Genomic DNA, 19961 nt, shown 5'->3' on the forward strand with positions numbered 1-19961 from the left:
GTAGGGCTGTGACGTAGGATGTGTGTGTGAAGTTAACATTAAAGAAGCGGTGGCTACCGGACCTGCTCTATTGTATGAGGGGCCGTTAGGGACATTATTCAGAATTACCTCTTACATATGTGAGAGCAGGCAGCACGGTGGCAGAGGGGTTAGTGCGTCTGCCTCACAATACGAAGGTCCTGAGTAGTCGTGAGTTCAATCCTGGCCTCGGGATCTTTCTGTGTGGAGTTTGCATGTTCTCCCCGTGACTGCGTGGGTTCCCTCCGGGTACTCCGGCTTCCTCCCACCTCCAAAGACATGCACCTGGGGATAGGTTGATTGGCAACACTAAATTGGCCCTAGTATGTGAGTGTGAATGTTGTCTGTCTATCTGTGTTGGCCCTGCGATGAGGTGGCGACTTGTCCAGGGTGTACCCCGCCTTCCGCCCGATTGTAGCTGAGATAGGCTCCAGCGCCCCCCGCGACCCCGAAGGGAATAAGCGGTAGAAAATGGATGGATGGATATGTGAGAGCATTTCAGTAGTGTATGTAAGAGCATTTCAGTAGTGTGTATAAGAGTGTTTCAGTAGTGTGTATAAGAGTGTTTCAGTAGTGTGTATCAGAGTGTTTCAGTAGTGTGTGTGTGAGAAAAACGTTTCAGTTGTTTATGTGAGAGCATTTCAGTAGTGTGTATAAGAGTGTTTCAGTAGTGTGTATCAGAGTGTTTCAGTAGTGTGTGTGTGTGTGAGAAAAACATTTCAGTTGTTTATGTGAGAGCATTTCAGTAGTGTGTATAAGAGTGTTTCAGTAGTGTGTATAAGAGTGTTTCAGTAGTGTGTATCAGAGTGTTTCAGTAGTGTGTGTGTCAGAAAAACATTTCAGTTGTTTATGTGAGAGCATTTCAGTAGTGTGTATAAGAGTGTTTCAGTAGTGTGTATCAGAGTGTTTCAGTAGTGTGTGTGTGAGAAAAACATTTCAGTTGTTTATGTGAGAGCATTTCAGTAGTGTGTATAAGAGTGTTTCAGTAGTGTGTATAAGAGTGTTTCAGTAGTGTGTATCAGAGTGTTTCAGTAGTGTGTGTGTGAGAAAAACATTTCAGTTGTTTATGTGAGAGCATTTCAGTAGTGTGTATAAGAGTGTTTCAGTAGTGTGTATAAGAGTGTTTCAGTATTGTGTATCAGAGTGTTTCAGTAGTGTGTGTGTGTGAGAAAAACATTTCAGTTGTTTATGTGAGAGCATTTCAGTAGTGTGTATAAGAGTGTTTCAGTAGTGTGTATAAGAGTGTTTCAGTAGTGTGTATAAGAGTGTTTCAGTAGTGTGTATCAGAGTGTTTCAGTAGTGTGTGTGTGAGAAAAACATTTCAGTTGTTTATGTGAGAGCATTTCAGTAGTGTGTATAAGAGTGTTTCAGTAGTGTGTATAAGAGTGTTTCAGTAGTGTGTATAAGAGTGTTTTAGTAGTGTGTATCAGAGTGTTTCAGTAGTGTGTGTGTGAGGAAAAACATTTCAGTTTATGTGGGAGCATTTCAGTAGTGTGTATAAGAGTGTTTCAGTAGTGTGTATAAGAGTGTTTCAGTAGTGTGTATAATAGTGTTTCAGTAGTGTGTATAAGAGTGTTTCAGTAGTGTGTATAAGAGTGTTTCAGTAGTGTGTATAAGAGTGTTTCAGTAGTGTGTATAATAGTGTTTCAGTAGTGTGTATAATAGTGTTTCAGTAGTGTGTATAATAGTGTTTCAGTAGTGTGTATAAGAGTGTTTCAGTAGTGTGTATAATAGTGTTTCAGTAGTGTGTATAAGAGTGTTTCAGTAGTGTGTATAAGAGTGTTTCAGTAGTGTGTATAATAGTGTTTCAGTAGTGTGTATAATAGTGTTTCAGTAGTGTGTATAAGAGTGTTTCAGTAGTGTGTATAATAGTGTTTCAGTAGTGTGTATAAGAGTGTTTCAGTAGTGTGTATAAGAGTGTTTCAGTAGTGTGTATAAGAGTGTTTCAGTAGTGTGTATAATAGTGTTTCAGTAGTGTGTATAATAGTGTTTCAGTAGTGTGTATAAGAGTGTTTCAGTAGTGTGTATAATAGTGTTTCAGTAGTGTGTATAATAGTGTTTCAGTAGTGTGTATAATAGTGTTTCAGTAGTGTGTATAAGAGTGTTTCAGTAGTGTGTATAATAGTGTTTCAGTAGTGTGTATAATAGTGTTTCAGTAGTGTGTATAATAGTGTTTCAGTAGTGTGTATAATAGTGTTTCAGTAGTGTGTATAATAGTGTTTCAGTAGTGTGTATAAGAGTGTTTCAGTAGTGTGTATAAGAGTGTTTCAGTAGTGTGTATAACAGTGTTTCAGTAGTGTGTATAATAGTGTTTCAGTAGTGTGTATAATAGTGTTTCAGTAGTGTGTATAATAGTGTTTCAGTAGTGTGTATAAGAGTGTTTCAGTAGTGTGTATAATAGTGTTTCAGTAGTGTGTATAAGAGTGTTTCAGTAGTGTGTATAAGAGTGTTTCAGTAGTGTGTATACGAGTGTTTCAGTAGTGTGTATACGAGTGTTTCAGTAGTGTGTATAATAGTGTTTCAGTAGTGTGTATGATAGTGTTTCAGTAGTGTGTATGATAGTGTTTCAGTAGTGTGTATAATAGTGTTTCAGTAGTGTGTATAATAGTGTTTCAGTAGTGTGTATAAGAGTGTTTCAGTAGTGTGTATAATAGTGTTTCAGTAGTGTGTATAAGAGTGTTTCAGTAGTGTGTATAATAGTGTTTCAGTAGTGTGTATAATAGTGTTTCAGTAGTGTGTATAGTAGTGTTTCAGTAGTGTGTATAATAGTGTTTCAGTAGTGTGTATAATAGTGTTTCAGTAGTGTGTATAAGAGTGTTTCAGTAGTGTGTATAATAGTGTTTCAGTAGTGTGTATAATAGTGTTTCAGTAGTGTGTATAATAGTGTTTCAGTAGTGTGTATAATAGTGTTTCAGTAGTGTGTATAATAGTGTTTCAGTAGTGTGTATAAGAGTGTTTCAGTAGTGTGTATAATAGTGTTTCAGTAGTGTGTATAAGAGTGTTTCAGTAGTGTGTATGATAGTGTTTCAGTAGTGTGTATAAGAGTGTTTCAGTAGTGTGTATAATAGTGTTTCAGTAGTGTGTATAAGAGTGTTTCAGTAGTGTGTATAATAGTGTTTCAGTAGTGTGTATAATAGTGTTTCAGTAGTGTGTATAATAGTGTTTCAGTAGTGTGTATAGTAGTGTTTCAGTAGTGTGTATAATAGTGTTTCAGTAGTGTGTATAATAGTGTTTCAGTAGTGTGTATAAGAGTGTTTCAGTAGTGTGTATAAGAGTGTTTCAGTAGTGTGTATAATAGTGTTTCAGTAGTGTGTATAATATTGTTTCAGTAGTGTGTATAATAGTGTTTCAGTAGTGTGTATAATAGTGTTTCAGTAGTGTGTATAAGAGTGTTTCAGTAGTGTGTATAAGAGTGTTTCAGAAGTGTGTATAAGAGTGTTTCAGAAGTGTGTATAAGAGTGTTTCAGTAGTGTGTATAAGAGTGTTTCAGAAGTGTGTATAAGAGTGTTTCAGTAGTGTGTATAAGAGTGTTTCAGTAGTGTGTATAAGAGTGTGTCAGAAGTGTGTATAAGAGTGTTTCAGAAGTGTGTATAAGAGTGTTTCAGTAGTGTGTATAAGAGTGTTTCAGAAGTGTGTATAAGAGTGTTTCAGTAGTGTGTATAAGAGTGTTTCAGTAGTGTGTATAAGAGTGTGTCAGTAGTGTGTATAAGAGTGTTTCAGTAGTGTGTATAAGAGTGTTTCAGTAGTGTGTATAAGAGTGTGTCAGTAGTGTGTATAAGAGTGTTTCAGAAGTGTGTATAAGAGTGTTTAAGTAGTGTGTGTGAGAGAAAAACATTTCAGTTGTTTATGTGAGAGCATTTCAGTAGTGTATGTAAGAGGTCATTCTGAATAATGTCCCTAACGGCCCCTCATACTAATGTCTCGCGTTTATCATCTCATTAGATAAGTACACAGTTAAGGCGAACCCAGGACACTCGCCTACATTGGTGGCAGCGGTGGGATTCGAACCCAAGGCCTTCGAAGAGACCGGAGCCTTAATCCATCACAATTTCCAGTTTCTCTATTCAACATGTTCGAAAAGGAGTAGGAAGAAGCAGAGCTTATTTAATCCCACCCCTTTCCCTTTACATAGCAGTTGCTAAAACTTTTGTTCACTTCCCGTTCTCGATTTATTCACAATGTACTCCATAAGTAATGACAATAAAATGTATAAATAGATCAATAATAATTGGTGAAGTGAGGTGGCGACTTGTCAAGGGTGTACCCCGCCTTCCGCCCGAATGCAGCTGTGATAGGCTCCAGCACCCCCCGCCACCCCAAAAAGGGACAAGCGGTAGAACATGGATGGATGGATAATTGGTGAAGTAAGTTATATTTCATATGGTGAGATGAGTAAGATCATCTTGAAAATGAATGGATGGATGAAATAAATTCAGAATGTTTATCATGGTTCTTCTTCGTTGTACTTTGTAAACACTTTAAGTTTGAAGAGTTTTTTAACCTCTTCAGGCCCAAGCTGTTTGTTTACATGATTTTTTTTTTTTTCTTTGCTATTTGGGCTCATTGGACCCTAATTAGAATAAAAACTAAAAATCATCTTTTGATATGATGTACTTAGTCCATAAGTACACAAACGTGTACTTCATGTGTAGTGACATGCTAATTCTTATTTTTACACTTTTTTTTTTTCAAATTCCATTGTATGTTATACTCTTCTGACACCACCAGATGGCAGTATAAGTGTCCACATAAGCGGCCATAAGACCCCAATTCAGTAGTGTACACAATTTTGGAAATAAGAGCTAAAAGGTGCTGTCCACGCATGTGGCCACTAAGGCCTTTAGAGGTTAAGTGGATCATATCATTACATTGTTTGATTTCTTTGCTTAATCCATTCTGGTGACTACCTCTTGAAGCTCATCAAGAGAATGCCAAGAGTGTGCGAAAAAGTAATCAGAGCATAGATAGATAGATAGATGGATGGATGGATGGATGGATGGATGGATGGATGGATGGATGGATGGATGGATGGATGGATGGATGGATGGATGGATGGATGGATGGATGGATGGATGGATGGATGGATGGATGGATGGATGGATGGATGGATGGATGGATGGATGGATGGATGGATGGATGGATGGATAGATAGATGGATGGATAGATAGATAGATAGATAGATAGATAGATAGATAGATAGATAGATAGATAGATAGATAGATAGATAGATAGATAGATAGATAGATAGATAGATAGATAGATAGATAGATAGGTCTTTATTGTCATTGCACAAATACAATGAAACTTTGTTTTCAGCACAAACCCGTTCAAGATTAGACAAACAAACAGTGTACAGGGTTACAGAACAGGAACGCTGATGGGTCGCCACAAGGCGCCCCGTAAAAGATGGGGAAAAAGGTATAACGCTGGGGAAGGATGAGTGGGAAAAAACCTCCATAGCAAAGCACATATACATATTGCAACGTACATCTCGAGATATCTAGCAACAGAGGGAAGGGAGTGCGAGGTCATGGTGGTAGGCCGCAGCTCTCGGCGCTGACCATCCTTCCATCACCCCTATGGGATTTGCGTCGAGGGTGTTGGGTTGGGGGAGGTCCCAAAGGGTGGCTATTTTAAATAAACTAGAATATAAAACATTGTTTTCAGTTATTTCAAGTCTCCACATGTGTTCATTCATAGTTTTGATGCCTTCAGTGGGAATCTACAATGTAAATAGTCATGAAAACAAAGAAAACGCATTGAATGAGAAGGTGTGTCCAAACTTTTGGCCTGTACTGTATATTGGTTTATAATAATAGTGTTCAAGTTATATACAACAGTAATGAGAATAGTTCATGTTTGGATAGTTTCCAGACCTAAAAGCTGGAGCTCGACGTCGTCGGCGATGTAGAAATATGTGCCATAAAACGCCAACACACCCAGACAGAAATCATTTTGGCAGAAGATTAGGGACCCGTCCGAATGGGTCTTCTCCGGCGGTCGTATAAGTCCACGCGGGGTGTGCTCGGAGATGATTAGTTCATCCATATTTGATGGAGACGGCCTGGGCTCGTACAGAACATCCCATAGATGCTGGCAGACGGGTCCTCAGATAAAGTTTGGAACGGATGCCTATGAAAAACGATGCCTTAGTTTTTTTGTGTAGTGCTTTATAAGCAAGAACCCATATTTGGTACCTGAAGTCCTAATGGGCACCATTCAGTCATTAAAACGTTTATTCGACCGCCCTGCCATCATGGATGCTAATTATGGACTGGTTTGGAATCAGTGTAAACATGAAGTGGACTGGACCGGCGCCAAGGAAAAGAGACCAAGTGGCTGTAATTGAATACCCAAATTATGCGTTATTAGTGGCAGTCAGAAAAGACAATTAGCCTGAATGCTTAATTGATTGAATGATTGACAGCTTCCGGCCGACAAACTTAACCCCGAAATTCTGATTCGCTCTTATTTCCCTTCGACTTTGCTAATTGCACAGATGGATGTTTGTAATTACGCGGCGTGAAAAACAAGGTTTTAATGAAAATCCAATAGGTTGAATTGCGCCTTAGCCTGAATATCCTCAAATAGGCGGCTTTGCTAGTGCTGAATCAGCGGCATTGATTTGCAAGCTCTGATTGGACGAATGAGAGCACTTAAGCACAAATGTAATTCAGAGTCACCTATGACTCTGAATTTTTTATTCAGAGTTAAATTCTACATCTTTTGCCCAAATGGCCTTTTTTCAATAAAAGGAGCACAACTATGGAACTCTCTAGCTGACACTTTGAAAAGTATACCTGCACTTGTCACTCTCAAAAAACTAACAAAATTGTGGCTAATTGAGCCACAATCGTGTTCCCATGTTTAGTTTTTACTAATTGTTTTTTAACCAGTCTGCACTTTGTCTGTGTTCTTATTGTTATTGTTTTTTATCTAGTTTGCACTTTGTCTGTATTATTACTATTATCATTATTATCGACTCATCTTTGGCTTATTCTTTTTATTTTCCTATTTTAATGATGTTGGATCTGTGTTGTTGTTGTTGTTGTTGGGGACAAGTGTTGTAAATTAGCTTTGGCTACAAACACTATGATGCATACATTGGATAACTGTCAGATGTCTAGGTTTCTGTATATGTCCCTATTTCAAATAAACCTTATATATATATATATACACTGCAAAAACTGTAATCTAAGTAAGATCGAATATCTCAAATAAGCGTGATATTTGCTTATTTTCTGTCTGATAAGATAATTCTTCTTACTAAGCAGATTTTATGTTAGTGTTTTACTTGTTTTAAGGGTTTTGGTCCTAAATGATCTCAGTAAGATATTACAGCTTGTTGCTGAGATTTGATGACCTATATTGAGTAGAACATGCTTGAAACTAGAATATCAACTGTTGCAAAGCTGTGTCATCAACACTCACAAGTATAAAAGTACTTTTTTAAAGTAACAATTTCTTATTTCAAGCATGAAAAAAAAAATCATGATTTTGACACAATTGTGTCTCATAATTAAAACGGATGACAGCCAAATGGACTTTGCTGTTTTATTTCCAATGAAACAATAGAAAACATGTACTCATATAGTAGTACAGTTGGCACAGTACAGTAAACTGACAGTTAATATTTAAACATTTAACATGTGACATTTCAAACAATTTTGAACAGAAATAGTTCATGCACATTCAAATAAATTCCTCAAAATTACAATTAAAAAATTTTTGGCCGGGGGCCGGGCTGTATATATGCGCACTAATTGACTGAAAGAGCACGCACTTGGCGCGATGATGTCATGTTATCGATGGAAAAATGCATTTTTAGACCACGACGAGAGTAACAAGCGGTTGCTTTGTTGCCTTTCCATTAAGAACAATAAACTAGTTTTTAGTATAAGTTTGCTGGTTTCAAGAAATGTAATGCCGAGCTCATATCATTATGTCAAGATAATGGCACTAGCATTTACTTCATTTAAGAATATTTTTCAACATATTGAGCAAAAAGGTCTCTTTTTTTTCCTACCAAAAAAAGTGCACTTGTTATTAGTGAGAATATACTTATTTTAAGGTATCTTTGGGTTCATTGAGGTTAGCTAATTTTACTTGTTTTGGAAAGTCTTGACAAGCCAAATGTTGTTGTTGTATTGGCAGATAATTTTGCTTAGTTCAAATAAAATACCCCTAATTTTTGTATTATTTTTTTCTTGTTTTTGAACACTGACTTTTTGCAGTGTATATATGAGTTAGCGTGAGTTGGCATTTGTTATAGGAGAAAATGGAAATAAAAAAGGATCACGAGACGTTTTAACAATTGACATGTCATAAATGTGTAAAAAGAAGTTAACCACTGTCATATAACAATATGCAGGCTGATGTTTTAATGATTGTATATTTATGTGTCAGCTAACTCTTCTACTCCTGTATCGCTGCACACAAAAAGGGTGGAAAAAGTGTCCCTTGATGTGTTGCCCGTGCTATTATTCTTCTGTTAATAATAAACCCTATAAGACCGATTGACTTGAAATTTCTCACAAAGCTCTACCAAACACCCGCCGTAACTGAAATTTGGCACACACCTTTCGGGGCCTGACAAGCACGTATGTGTCAAATTTGAGCAAGATCGGTTAAAAAAAAGACGGCCGCTGTCGAGCGAAATGTCAACCAATTGTCCGCATAAAGCAATCATTAACTTGTGTTACTTATGTTAGCATGTAGCCATGGGTTAAACCAGGGGTCAGCAACCCGCGGCTCTTTAGCACCGCCCTAGTGGCTCCCTGGAGCAATTTTTCAAAAATGGAAATAGATGGGGCAAATATATATTTGTTGTTTTAATAATGTTTCTGTAGGAGGACAAACATGACACAAACCTTCCTAATTGTTAGAAATGTTTAATATGTTTGTGTTTATGCTTATGCGCCGTTTTGTCCTACTAATTTTGGAGGTCCATTAACTCACCGTAGTTGGTTTTACCTGTACAACTTTCTCAGTTGCTGCCACAGAAAGACGTGTTTTATGCCACTCTTTCTTTGTCTCATTTTGTCCACCAAACCTTTTATGCTGTGCGTGAATGCACCAAGGTGAGCTTTGTTGATGTTACTGACTTGCGTGGCGTGCTAATAATCCATGCTAACGTGCTATTTAGGCTAGCTGTGTATACACATTCCATCATTATGCCTCGATTGTAGCTATATTTGAGCTCATTTAATGTTTACTTATGTCCTCTGTGTATTTACCGTATTTTTCGGACTATAAATCACAGTTTTTATAGTTTGGCCGGGGGTGCGACTTATACTCAGGAGCGACTTATGTGTGAAATGATTAACACAGTAGCGTAAAATATCAAATAATATCATTTAGCTCATTCACGTAAGAGACTAGACGTATAAGATTTCATGGGATTTAGCGATTAGGAGTGACAGATTGTTTGGTAAACGTATAGCATGTTCTATATGTTATAGTTATTTGAATGACTCTTACCATAATATGTTACGTTAACATACCAGGCATGTTCTCAGTTGGTTATTTATGCGTCATAAAACGTACACTTATTCAGCCTGTTGTTCACTATTCTTTATTTATTTTTAATTGCCTTTCAAATGTCTATTCTTGGTGTTGGGTTTTATCAAATAAATGTCCCCAAAAAATGCGACTTATACTCCAGTGCGACTTATATGTTTTTTTCCTTCTTTATTATGCATTTTCGGCCGGTGCGACTTATACTCCGGAGCGACTTATACTCCAAAAAATACGGTAATTTAGATGTGTATGTCTCATGACACATTATCTGTATGTAATATTGGCTGCATTTCTGATTGCCATGTTGTTCCAGACCACAGCAAACGTTACCCAGCATGCAAAGATTGTAATAAATCCATTAGAAGAAGACAGTTTCTTTAACTTGGACACACACATCTATACCTTTGGCAGTTTTAAGCCAGTAATTTCTAGGCGTTATCAAATAATAATAATAATAGATTTTATTTGTAAAATGCTCTTTACATTGAGTAAACAACCTCATTGTGCTACAGTGTATTAAAAAAAATAGAAATAAAAAGATAATAAAAATTTTAAAAAATAAAAACTAGAACAGCAAAATAGCTAAAACTATTATGCATAAATCTAAAAAAAGGCTTTTTTTTTATAAAATAAGGGTTTTTAAGCCTTTTTTAAAAGCATCCACAGTCTGTGGTGCCCTCAGGTGGTCAGGGAGAGCGTTCCACAGACTGGGAGCGGCGGAGCAGAAAGCCCGGTCTCCCATTGTTCGTAGCTTTGTCCTCGGAGGCCCCTCTGAGACACTCACTTAATGTGTTACCTTTATTATAACACTTATATAAGGCTTTTAACTTTTTGCGTCTCCAGACAGATTTGTTTTTTGTATTTTCGGTCCAATATGGCTCTTTCAACATTTTGGGTTGTTGACCTCTGGGTTAAACGTTACAGAAACAAAATATATTTTCCCAAGAAACGTTGATGAGAAAACATGTGACCGAGACAGCTGCTGCGTCAATTAACCGGGAAGCGCCAATATGTGTTTATCAGTAAGCACTTCTTTCGGCCCAAGAGTGACAAAATCCGAGTACCAGTGTAGCGTGTTTCATATTTCTGCAAAGCTATTCATTAGGGGGGAAAAAAGCACAAAGCTATTAATTGTATTTGCAGGTCAAATGTAGGGACTTTTTTACCGTTATGAAACACCGACACAGTATCAGTGCAGCATCAACACAGCCAGTGAGCTTATCCATCACTACTAGCACGTCTCCCATAGGGGTCGCCACAGTCCAGTGATAAAATTAGCACGACCCAAATTCCACAGCGTACAAATCGGGGTGATGACGGTAAGTATGAGCGGAAAAATGCATGCCAGTGTTCTGATTGGGCAACACAAGGACATACTTTCCTTAAAGTGTGAATGAGAAAGACTCCAAGACCCAATGGCGGTAAAAGGGTCGTGGAGCGCCACTTTTGAACGCAATACTCCGGGACGTCTCCCACTCCAAAAAAAAAGTCAAAGTGGCTCTGAGTTATTGTCTTTTTCTTGCAATTGACGACTCTAATGATGCACTTATGTTGCCCCCTTTTTCTTACACCTTCCCTACTTAAGGAGGAAATCTTGATTGGTAAGTGGATGCTGTCCGCAGATTGAGGGATGTTCATGTAGGCTCTGCAGGCTGATAGCAGGAGGCACAGCCATGAAGGCTCTTTTACTTACACTGCTGCCTTCTTTCTGTGCTTACATACAAGCCATTTTTATGTCATGTTTGTCCAATCTGAGCGACAACGGGGGCTCCTCTTTCCCTTTCTGCCGTAGAACTAGAGCCAGTAGATGTTTTTTTTCACGCAACCTCTATGTGTTGTTTTTCATATGATTGTGTTTTAGTTTAGAGCCACTTTTCTCAGATCTCAGTCTTTTTCCTGACACTTCAGTGAGTTTAGACTTTTCTTTTTTGTGTTTACCTGCATGCCTCAGATTTGCATGTTTCTTATCTTGTCAGGGTTTGAGCTCCCGAGATTAAATGAAACAAAATTGCTTCAGTTTTCACGGGGATATATATGAGGGTGGAATGGGATGATTTCTCAGTGGTGTTAAAACAGCTAGCAGGTTCTGTCACGAGATCGCGCTCGCTTTTTAATCCCCGGCCTCTTTGTTTGTTTACAGAGTTTGTCGTCAAAGCTTTTAGAGGGGACGACATCCCGTCACGGCGGCGGTGCGCACGATTATGACTCGGGCAACGACACCTCGTCGCCGCCTTCCTGCAAAACTGCCGCCGACGGCAAGAGCGCGGAGCGTCGGCGCGCCGCCTCGCCCGGGAAGATGCCGTTCGCTGACAAGGACGACGTCTCCGACTCAGGGAACTCGGTGACGAGCTACGCCTCGCTGTGCAAAACCTGCAGGGACGACAGCTTGAGGTAAAGTGGCACTACATTGCATGTTCATGGGGAACTGGTTGGGGCGAAGGATTGAGCCTTGAGGGATGCCACCTCCGATATTGAATCCTGTGTGAAATCGACATATTTTACAAACCCCAAAACCAGTGAAGTTGGCACGTTGTGCAAATCGTAAATAAATCGAGAATACTATGATTTTCAAATCCTTTTCAACCTACAAACCCCGTTTCCATATGAGTTGGGAAATTGTGTTAGATGTAAATATAAACGGAATACAATGATTTGCAAATCCTTTTCAACCCATATTCAATTGAATGCACTACAAAGACAACATATTTGATGTTCAAACTCATAAACTTATTTGTTTTTTGCAAATAATAATTAGCTTAGAATTTCATGGCTGCAACACGTGCCAATGTAGTTGGGAAAGGGCATGTTCACCACTGTGTTACATCACCTTTTCTTTTAACAACACTCAATAAACGATTGGAAACTGAGGAAACTAATTGTTGAACCTTTGAAAGTGGAATTCTTTCCCATTCTTGTTTTATGTAGAGCTTCAGTCGTTCAACAGTCCGGGGGTCTCCGCTGTCGTATTTTACGCTTCATAATGCGCCACACATTTTCCATGGGAGACAGGTCTGGACTGCAGGCGGGCCAGGAAAGTACCCGCACTCTTTTTTTACGAAGCCACGCTGTTTTAACACGTGCTGAATGTGGCTTGGCATTGTCTTGCTGAAATAAGCAGGGGCGTCCATGAAAAAGACGGCGCTTAGATGGCAGCATATGTTGTTCCAAAACCTGTATGTACCTTTCAGCATTAATGGTGCCTTCACAGATGTGTAAGTTACCTATGCCTTGGGCACTAATGCACCCCCATACCATCACGCATGCTGGCTTTTCAACTTTGCGTCGATAACAGTCTGGATGGTTCGCTTCCCCTTTGGTCCGGATGACACGATATCAAATATTTCCAAAAACAATTTGAAATGTGGTCTCGTCAGACCACAGAACAGTTTTCCACTTTGCATGAGTCCATCAAAAAAAATTTAAAAAAATAAAATAAAATAAAATAAATTAAAAAAAATAAATAAATAAAAAATAAAATAAAATAGAAAAAATAAAATAAAATAAAATAAATAAATAAAAACTCCCTCACGTGCAACATGAGGAAGCCACCGGTCAATCACGATCCGGGGCTGTGCAATCAGCGATTACACGCCAACTGGACAATATTTATCATATTTATTTACATATTTAATCTAAAATAAAATGCCTGCACAGCATAGGAGGGAGGAAATACTGACTCCCACCCCCCAGCACACTGGGAACCAGCATTACTCCTCTCTAGTCAGTTCACTAGTCACTTTATACTTTTTACTGTCTCGTTTTTTTTTACATTGCCTCTTAGAGTGGTCTTAGGCCATATTGCATATTGTGTATATTGTGTTGTTTTTGTATATTGTGTGGTTTCTTCTTATTTTTTAATGCAAAGCACCTTAGGGAAGCAACCTAAATTTCGTTGGACCTGTACCTCACGTCGTGGGTTTTATCTTGTGGAATGTGTTGAAAGGTGTCAAACTTCGGAATCCCAGGATGGCAGTTGAGGACAGTTTGGACTGTTTGGAAGCAGTTGTCTTGTAGGTCCTTGTTTAACCCAGCTAGTTCTTGGAGTTGTCGGGAGTGAGGTTTACCAACGTAAATCTGGCACACCCTGTTAGACTTGATCAAAGCCTCGACAACGAATAATGTCAGGGTGACCGCGGCCCTCTCAGATCCGATGTCTATTCAAATATGTACTCATGGCACCCTTGAAGTGAGCCAAGGGCTCCATAAGAAAAAACTGCTTGAAGAGCCTCACTTTATCATTCCAACAAATGTTTCCTTCACAGAGAACACGTCATGTTGGGATGTCGGGTTGACGTCATGAGATCTTCTGAGACTTCCGGCTGCTCCCATGAGGCGAGCGAGTCTTCCGGAAGGTCACGGAGCCGAGGGAGGAAGAAGAAGAAGAAGAAGAGGAGTAGAAGGAAAAGGTGCAGATCATCCGGCAGCTCCAGATACTCGGGACGCCACTCTCGAAGCTTGTCGTCTGTTAGGTGGGAATTACACGGAATGACACTTTGGAAATCTTCTAGATCTTAAGGCTCGCTCCTTCGTTGCAGGTCCTACTCGCGTTTGCCGAGTTATTCTCCGGCTCGGAGGCGGCGAGGCAGCGTGAGCAGCAACAGCTCCAGGGGAAGCTACTCCAGATACAGCCACGACAGGTGAGCTTGACCAAAGCCACCAACCGACCATCGCCGGGGGAACCGCGGTCCTGTCACTGAGACGACAACATTTTTCACCCGTCTGCCTCGCAGGTCGCGATCAAGGCGGCGGACGTCCAGTTCCAGAGAGACGGACGTCACGCACAAGTCCAGCAGGAAGCGACGGAGACGCGAATTCTACTCTCCGATGAGGAAGAGGAGGAAGGACTCGCCGAGCCATCTGGAGGCGCGTCGAATCACGAGGTAATTGAAGAGATGATGCTGTGTGGAGTTTGCATGTTCTCCCCGTGACTGCGTGGGTTCCCTCCGGGTACTCCGGCTTCCTCCCACCGCCAAAAACATGCACCTGGGGATAGGCCCCTCCCACCTCCAAAGACATGCACCTGGGGATAGGCCCCTCCCACCTCCAAAGACATGCACCTGGGGATAGGCCCCTTCCACCTCCAAAGACATGCACCTGGGGATAGGCCCCTTCCACCTCCAAAGACATGCACCTGGGGATAGACCCCTCCCACCTCCAAAGACATGCACCTGGGGATAGGTTGATTGGCAACACTAAACGGTCCCTAGTGTGTGAATGTGAGTGTGAATGTTGTCTGTCTATCTGTGTTGGCCCTGCGATGAGGTGGCGACTTGTCCAGGGTGTACACCGCCTTCCGCCCGAATGCAGCTGAGATAGGCTCCAGCACCCCCCGCAAACCCAAAAGGGACAAGCGGTAGAAAATGGATGGATGGATGGATGCTGTGTGGAAGTTGCATGTTCTCTCTACCAAAAGTTGGTGGTGCACCCAAATGTCCGCCCTGAGATCAGTAGGTTGTGAGTTCAACCCCCGGCCGAGTCATACCATCCATCCATCCATCCATCCATTTTTTACCGCTTGTCCCTTGGGCACTAATACACCCCCATACCATCACAGATGCTGGCTTCTGAGCTTTGCGCCTAGAACAATCCGGATGGTTCTTTTCCTCTTTGTTCCAGAGGACACGACGTCCACAGTTTCCAAAAAACAATTTGAATTGTGGACTCGTCAGACCACAGAACACTTTTCCACTTTGCATGAGTCCATCTTAGATGAGTTCGGGCCCAGCGAAGCCGGCGGGGTTTCTGGGTGTTGTTGTTAAATGGCTTTGGCTTTGCATAGGAGAGTTTTAACTTGCACTTAAAGATATAGCGACCAACTGTAGTTACTGACAGTGCTTTTCTAAAGTGTTCCTGAGACCATGTGGTGATATCCTTTACGCACTAATGTCGCTTTTTGACGCAGTACCGCCTGAGGAATCGAAGGTCACAGGCATTCAATGTTGGTTTTCAGCCTCGCTGCTTACGTGCAGTGATTTCTCCACATTCTCTGAACCTTTTGATGATATTACGGAGCGTAGATGATGAAATCCCTAAATTCCTTGCAATAGCTGGTTGAGAAATGTTGTTCTTGAACTTTTTCGACGATTTGCTCCCGCATTTGTTGACAAAGTGGTGACCCTCGCCCCCGTCCTTGTTTGTGAATGACTGAGCATTTCATGGAAGCTGCTTTTATACCCAATTCACCTGTTCACCTGTGGGATGTTCCAAATAAGTGTTTGATGAGCATTCCTCAACTTTATCAGTATTTATTGCCACCTTTCCCAACTTCTTTGTCACGTGTTGCTGGCATCAAATTCTAAAGTTAATGATTATTTGCAAAAAAAAAAAATGTTTATCAGTTTGAACATGAAATATGTTGTCTTTGTAGCATATTCAACTGAATATGGGTTGAAAATGATTTGCAAATCATTGTATTCCGTTTATATTTACATCTAACACAATTTCCCAACTCATATGGAAACGGGGTTTGTATTACAGACCGTAGATCAGGGGTCACCAACGCGGTGCCCTCGGGCACCAGGTAGCCCGTAAGGACCAGATGAGTAGCCCGCTGGCCTGTTCTAAAAATAGCTCAAATAGCAGAACTTACCAGTGAGCTGCCTCTATTTTTTAAATTGTATTTATTTACTAGCAAGCTGGTCTCGCTTTGCCCGACATTTTTAATTCTAAGAGAGACAAAACTCAAGTAGAATTTGAAAATCCAAGTAAATATTTTAAAGACTTGGTCTTCACTTGTTTAAATAAATTCATTAATTGTTTTACTTTGTTTCTTATAACTTTCAGAAAGACAATTTTAGAGAAAAAATACAACCTTAAAAATGATTTTAGGATTTTTAAACACATATACCTTTTTACCTTTTAAATTCCTTCCTCTTCTTTCCTGACAATTTGAATCAATGTTCAAGTGAATTATTATTTTTTTTATTGTAAAGAATAATAAATACATTTTAATTTAATTCTTCATTTTAGCTTCTGTTTTTTCGACAAATAATATTTGTGAAATATTTCTTCAAACTTATTATGATTAAAATTCAAACAAAATTATTCTGGCAAATCTAGAAAATCTGTAAAATCAAATTTAAATCTTATTTCAAACTCTTTTGAATTTCTTTTAAAATTTTTGTTCTGGAAAATCTAGAAGAAATAATGATTTGTCTTTGTTAGAAATATAGCTTGGTCCAATTTGTTATATATTCTAACAAAGTGCAGATTGGATTTTAACCTATTTAAAACATGTCATCAAAATTCTAAAATTAATCTTAATCAGGAAAAATTACTTATGATGTTCCATAAATTATTTTTTTAATTTTTTCAAAAACATTCGAATTAGCTAGTTTTTCTCTTCTTTTTTTCGGTTGAATTTTGAATTTTAAAGAGTCGAAATTGAAGATAAACTATGTTTCAAAAATTTAATTGTAATTTTTTTCGTGTTTTCTCCTCTTTTAAACCGTTCAATTAACTGTAAATATCATTAATTATTAATTATAACATAGAGTTAAAGGTAAATTGAGCAAATTGGCTATTTCTGGCAATTTATTTAAGTGTGTATCAAACTGGTAGCCCTTCGCATTAATCAGTACCCAAGAAGTATCTCTTGGTTTCAAAAAGCTTGGTGACTCCTGCCGTAGATGGTGAAATCCCTAAATTCCTTGCAATAGCTGGTTGAGAAATGTTGTTCTTGAACTTTTTCGACTATTTGCTCCCGCATTTGTTGACAAAGTGGTGACCCCTGCCCCCGTCCTTGTTTGTGAATGACTGAGCATTTCATGGAAGCTGCTTTTATACCCAATCATGGCACCCACCTGTTCCCACTTAGCCTGTTCACCTGTGGGATGTTCCAAATAAGTGTTTGATGAGCATTCCTCAACTTCCTCAGTCTTTTTTTGCCACTTGTGCCAGCTTTTTTTAAACATGTTGCAGGCATCAAATTCCAAATGAGCTAATATTTGCAAAAAAATAGCAAAGTTTTCCAGTTCGAACGTTAAATATCTTGTCTTTGCAGTCTATTCAATTGAATATAAGTTGAAAAGGGTCATTGTATTCTGTTTTTATTTACCATTTACACAACGTGACAACTTCACTTGTCAAAAAAAAACCTCTGCTTTGTTTTGATGAATATTCAGGCCTACTACGCTACTGTATTTTAAAGTTGATCATTATGGCGATTTTCGGAGGAGGTGGTATTTGGTGGAAAAAAGTTTGAGAACCACTGGACTAGATTATGTTTGCTTCTCGTCCCCCAGTGCCAGGAAGAGGCCCGTCCCTTACTTCCGCCGCAGTCCCTCCACCTGCAGCAGCACCACGTCCTGGAGCAGCCTCTTCTCGCGCGGTCGCAGGTTCGTCCGCAGCCTGGAGCGCAGCAGGAGCCGCGGTCGCAGCTCCTCCACTTCCTGCTGCTCCTACAGGAGCTTCAGTCGCAGCTCCTCCTGGAACTCCGTCTTTGGGACCCAGCGCCGAGGTATCAGAAGGAGCAGACATTAGGACGGGAAGGGGAAGGCTTGGACGCGAGGGTCCCGGGCAGGGGGTGAGACCCTTTTGTTGTTGGCCCCAGACTGTCCTTCACATCACGTGACCATATTTGGTCATATGTTGTACCTCAACACTCCATTGGAAAGCTCATGGGGGACACTGTTGAACGTAAAAGGTGACGGTCTTCAGTCTTTCAGGGATTGTAGAAGAATCTATTTGTTTTGAATCCATTGCGGGTCCCGTTTATGTTGACCGACTTGCATAGACTCGAACCAAAGGTCAAATCCTCTTCAAAATATTCCGATTTTTTTATTGTTAACATTCCATGGATTACTGTTGGTTCAAGCAAGAAAAGAACAGTCACAATCGCCATGAGATGACAAGACTCCTACTGGTTTTGATCTCCACTTGACTAGACGAAGTCCAAAGTGTAGTATATGCTACACTATGTTGCCAAAAGTATCTGGCCACCCATCCAAATGATGAGAATCAGGTGTCCTATTCACTATAAAATCAAGCACTTAGGCATGGAGACTGTTTCTACAAACATTTGTGAAAGGAGCTCTCAGGTGTGGAACTGTCATAGGATGCCACCTGTGCAACAAATCCAGTCGGGAAATTTCCTCGCTCCTAAATATTCCAAAGTCAACTGTGGGCTTTATTATAAGAAAATGGAAGAGTTTGGAAACAACAGCAACTCAGCCACCAAGTGGTTGGCCGCATAAACTGACAGAGAGGGGGCAGCGGAGGAATTAGGGTGTGGGGGTTGTTTTTCAGGAGTTGGGCTTGGAACTCTTAGTTCCAGTGAAAGGAACTTTGAATGCGCCAGGATTCCAAAAACATGTTGGACAATTCCATGCTCCCAACCTTGTGGGAACAGTTTGGAGCGGGGCCGCTTCCTCTTCCAACGTGACTGTGCACCAGTGCACAAAGCAAGGTCCATAAAGACATGGACGGCAGAGTCTGGAGTGGATGAACTTGACTGGCCTGCACAGAGTCCTGACCTGAACCCGATAGAACACCTTTGGGATGAATTAGAACGGAGACTTGAGAGCCAGGCCTTCTCCACCAACATCAGTGTGTGACCTCACCAATGCGCTTTTGGAAGAATGGTGGGAAATTCCTTGTGAGGAGGCGTGGCCGGCGGACCTGCAGCGAGGCGGGGCACGACGGGGACCGCTTCCGAGACGAGCGTCAGGTGCGTATAGGGTTGGGTATCGTTTGAATTAGAACGATTCCGATTCTTTTAAGAGGCAGGGTCAAAAAAAGGATTAGGATATTTTAAATGAGCGAGCTAACCTACAGTCTTTCTGAATGAAATAGTCTGACATTCTCCATCAATTTTAATTCTATTAACTTTTTATGAACTTTACTATAAATTTTTTCAACTAGAATATAAATATCAAATCTATGAACTTGAATATAAATATATTAAATTATGAATACATTTTCCCACATCGCGGAGCCTGGCTAGCAGGTTGTAAATTGCCTATGAAAAAATATGCGGGCTAATTTGTTAGCTGCCTCGACGTTGGCGCAAAACACATTATTTATTGCATTTATATTGTTTTACTTACCGGATTCGGACTGCAGTGCAGTCACCGAGGTGCCAGGCTGGGCGTCGGAGGAAGAGGCGTCGGAGGACGGTCGGCGCAGCGCGTCGAAGACGGGACACGCATTTATATGTACTCCATGAACTCGGAGGTGCTTCATCATGTTCGACGTGCACCCTCCTAAGCACGAAACAGTCCTGTCGCACGTGTTACATTTCGCCGATATTTCATTTTTTTTAGTAAAGTAAAGCCACACTTTCGACCGCCGACGCCCGCTATCCATGCTTGACTGACTCGCTCGGCTACATAGGCTCGGCTATGCTAACACTTCCGGCGGTGGGCGCTTCTTCGTTGGTGTTCAGCGTCTTCTTCTTCCGGTCGGCGGACTTATTCTTTTTTTCC

General features: G+C 40.3%; 1 protein-coding gene across 1 annotated transcript in view; it reads left to right on the forward strand.

Moving 5' to 3' along the window:
• The window catches only part of LOC133632195 (serine/arginine repetitive matrix protein 4-like), a 124757-nt gene extending 106082 nt beyond the window's left edge, over positions 1–18675 (forward strand). The window contains exons 9-13 of the mRNA XM_062024480.1: positions 11678–11928; positions 13800–14006; positions 14073–14174; positions 14268–14417; positions 17781–18675. Of these exons, the coding sequence (XP_061880464.1) occupies positions 11678–11928; positions 13800–14006; positions 14073–14174; positions 14268–14417; positions 17781–18018 (948 nt within the window). The 3' untranslated portion in view covers positions 18019–18675. The remainder of the gene's footprint in view (positions 1–11677; positions 11929–13799; positions 14007–14072; positions 14175–14267; positions 14418–17780) is intronic.
• The last annotated feature ends 1286 nt before the right edge of the window (positions 18676–19961 follow it).

This window comes from Entelurus aequoreus, linkage group LG17, assembly GCF_033978785.1.
Source record: "Entelurus aequoreus isolate RoL-2023_Sb linkage group LG17, RoL_Eaeq_v1.1, whole genome shotgun sequence".
NCBI classification, from domain to species: domain Eukaryota; kingdom Metazoa; phylum Chordata; class Actinopteri; order Syngnathiformes; family Syngnathidae; genus Entelurus; species Entelurus aequoreus.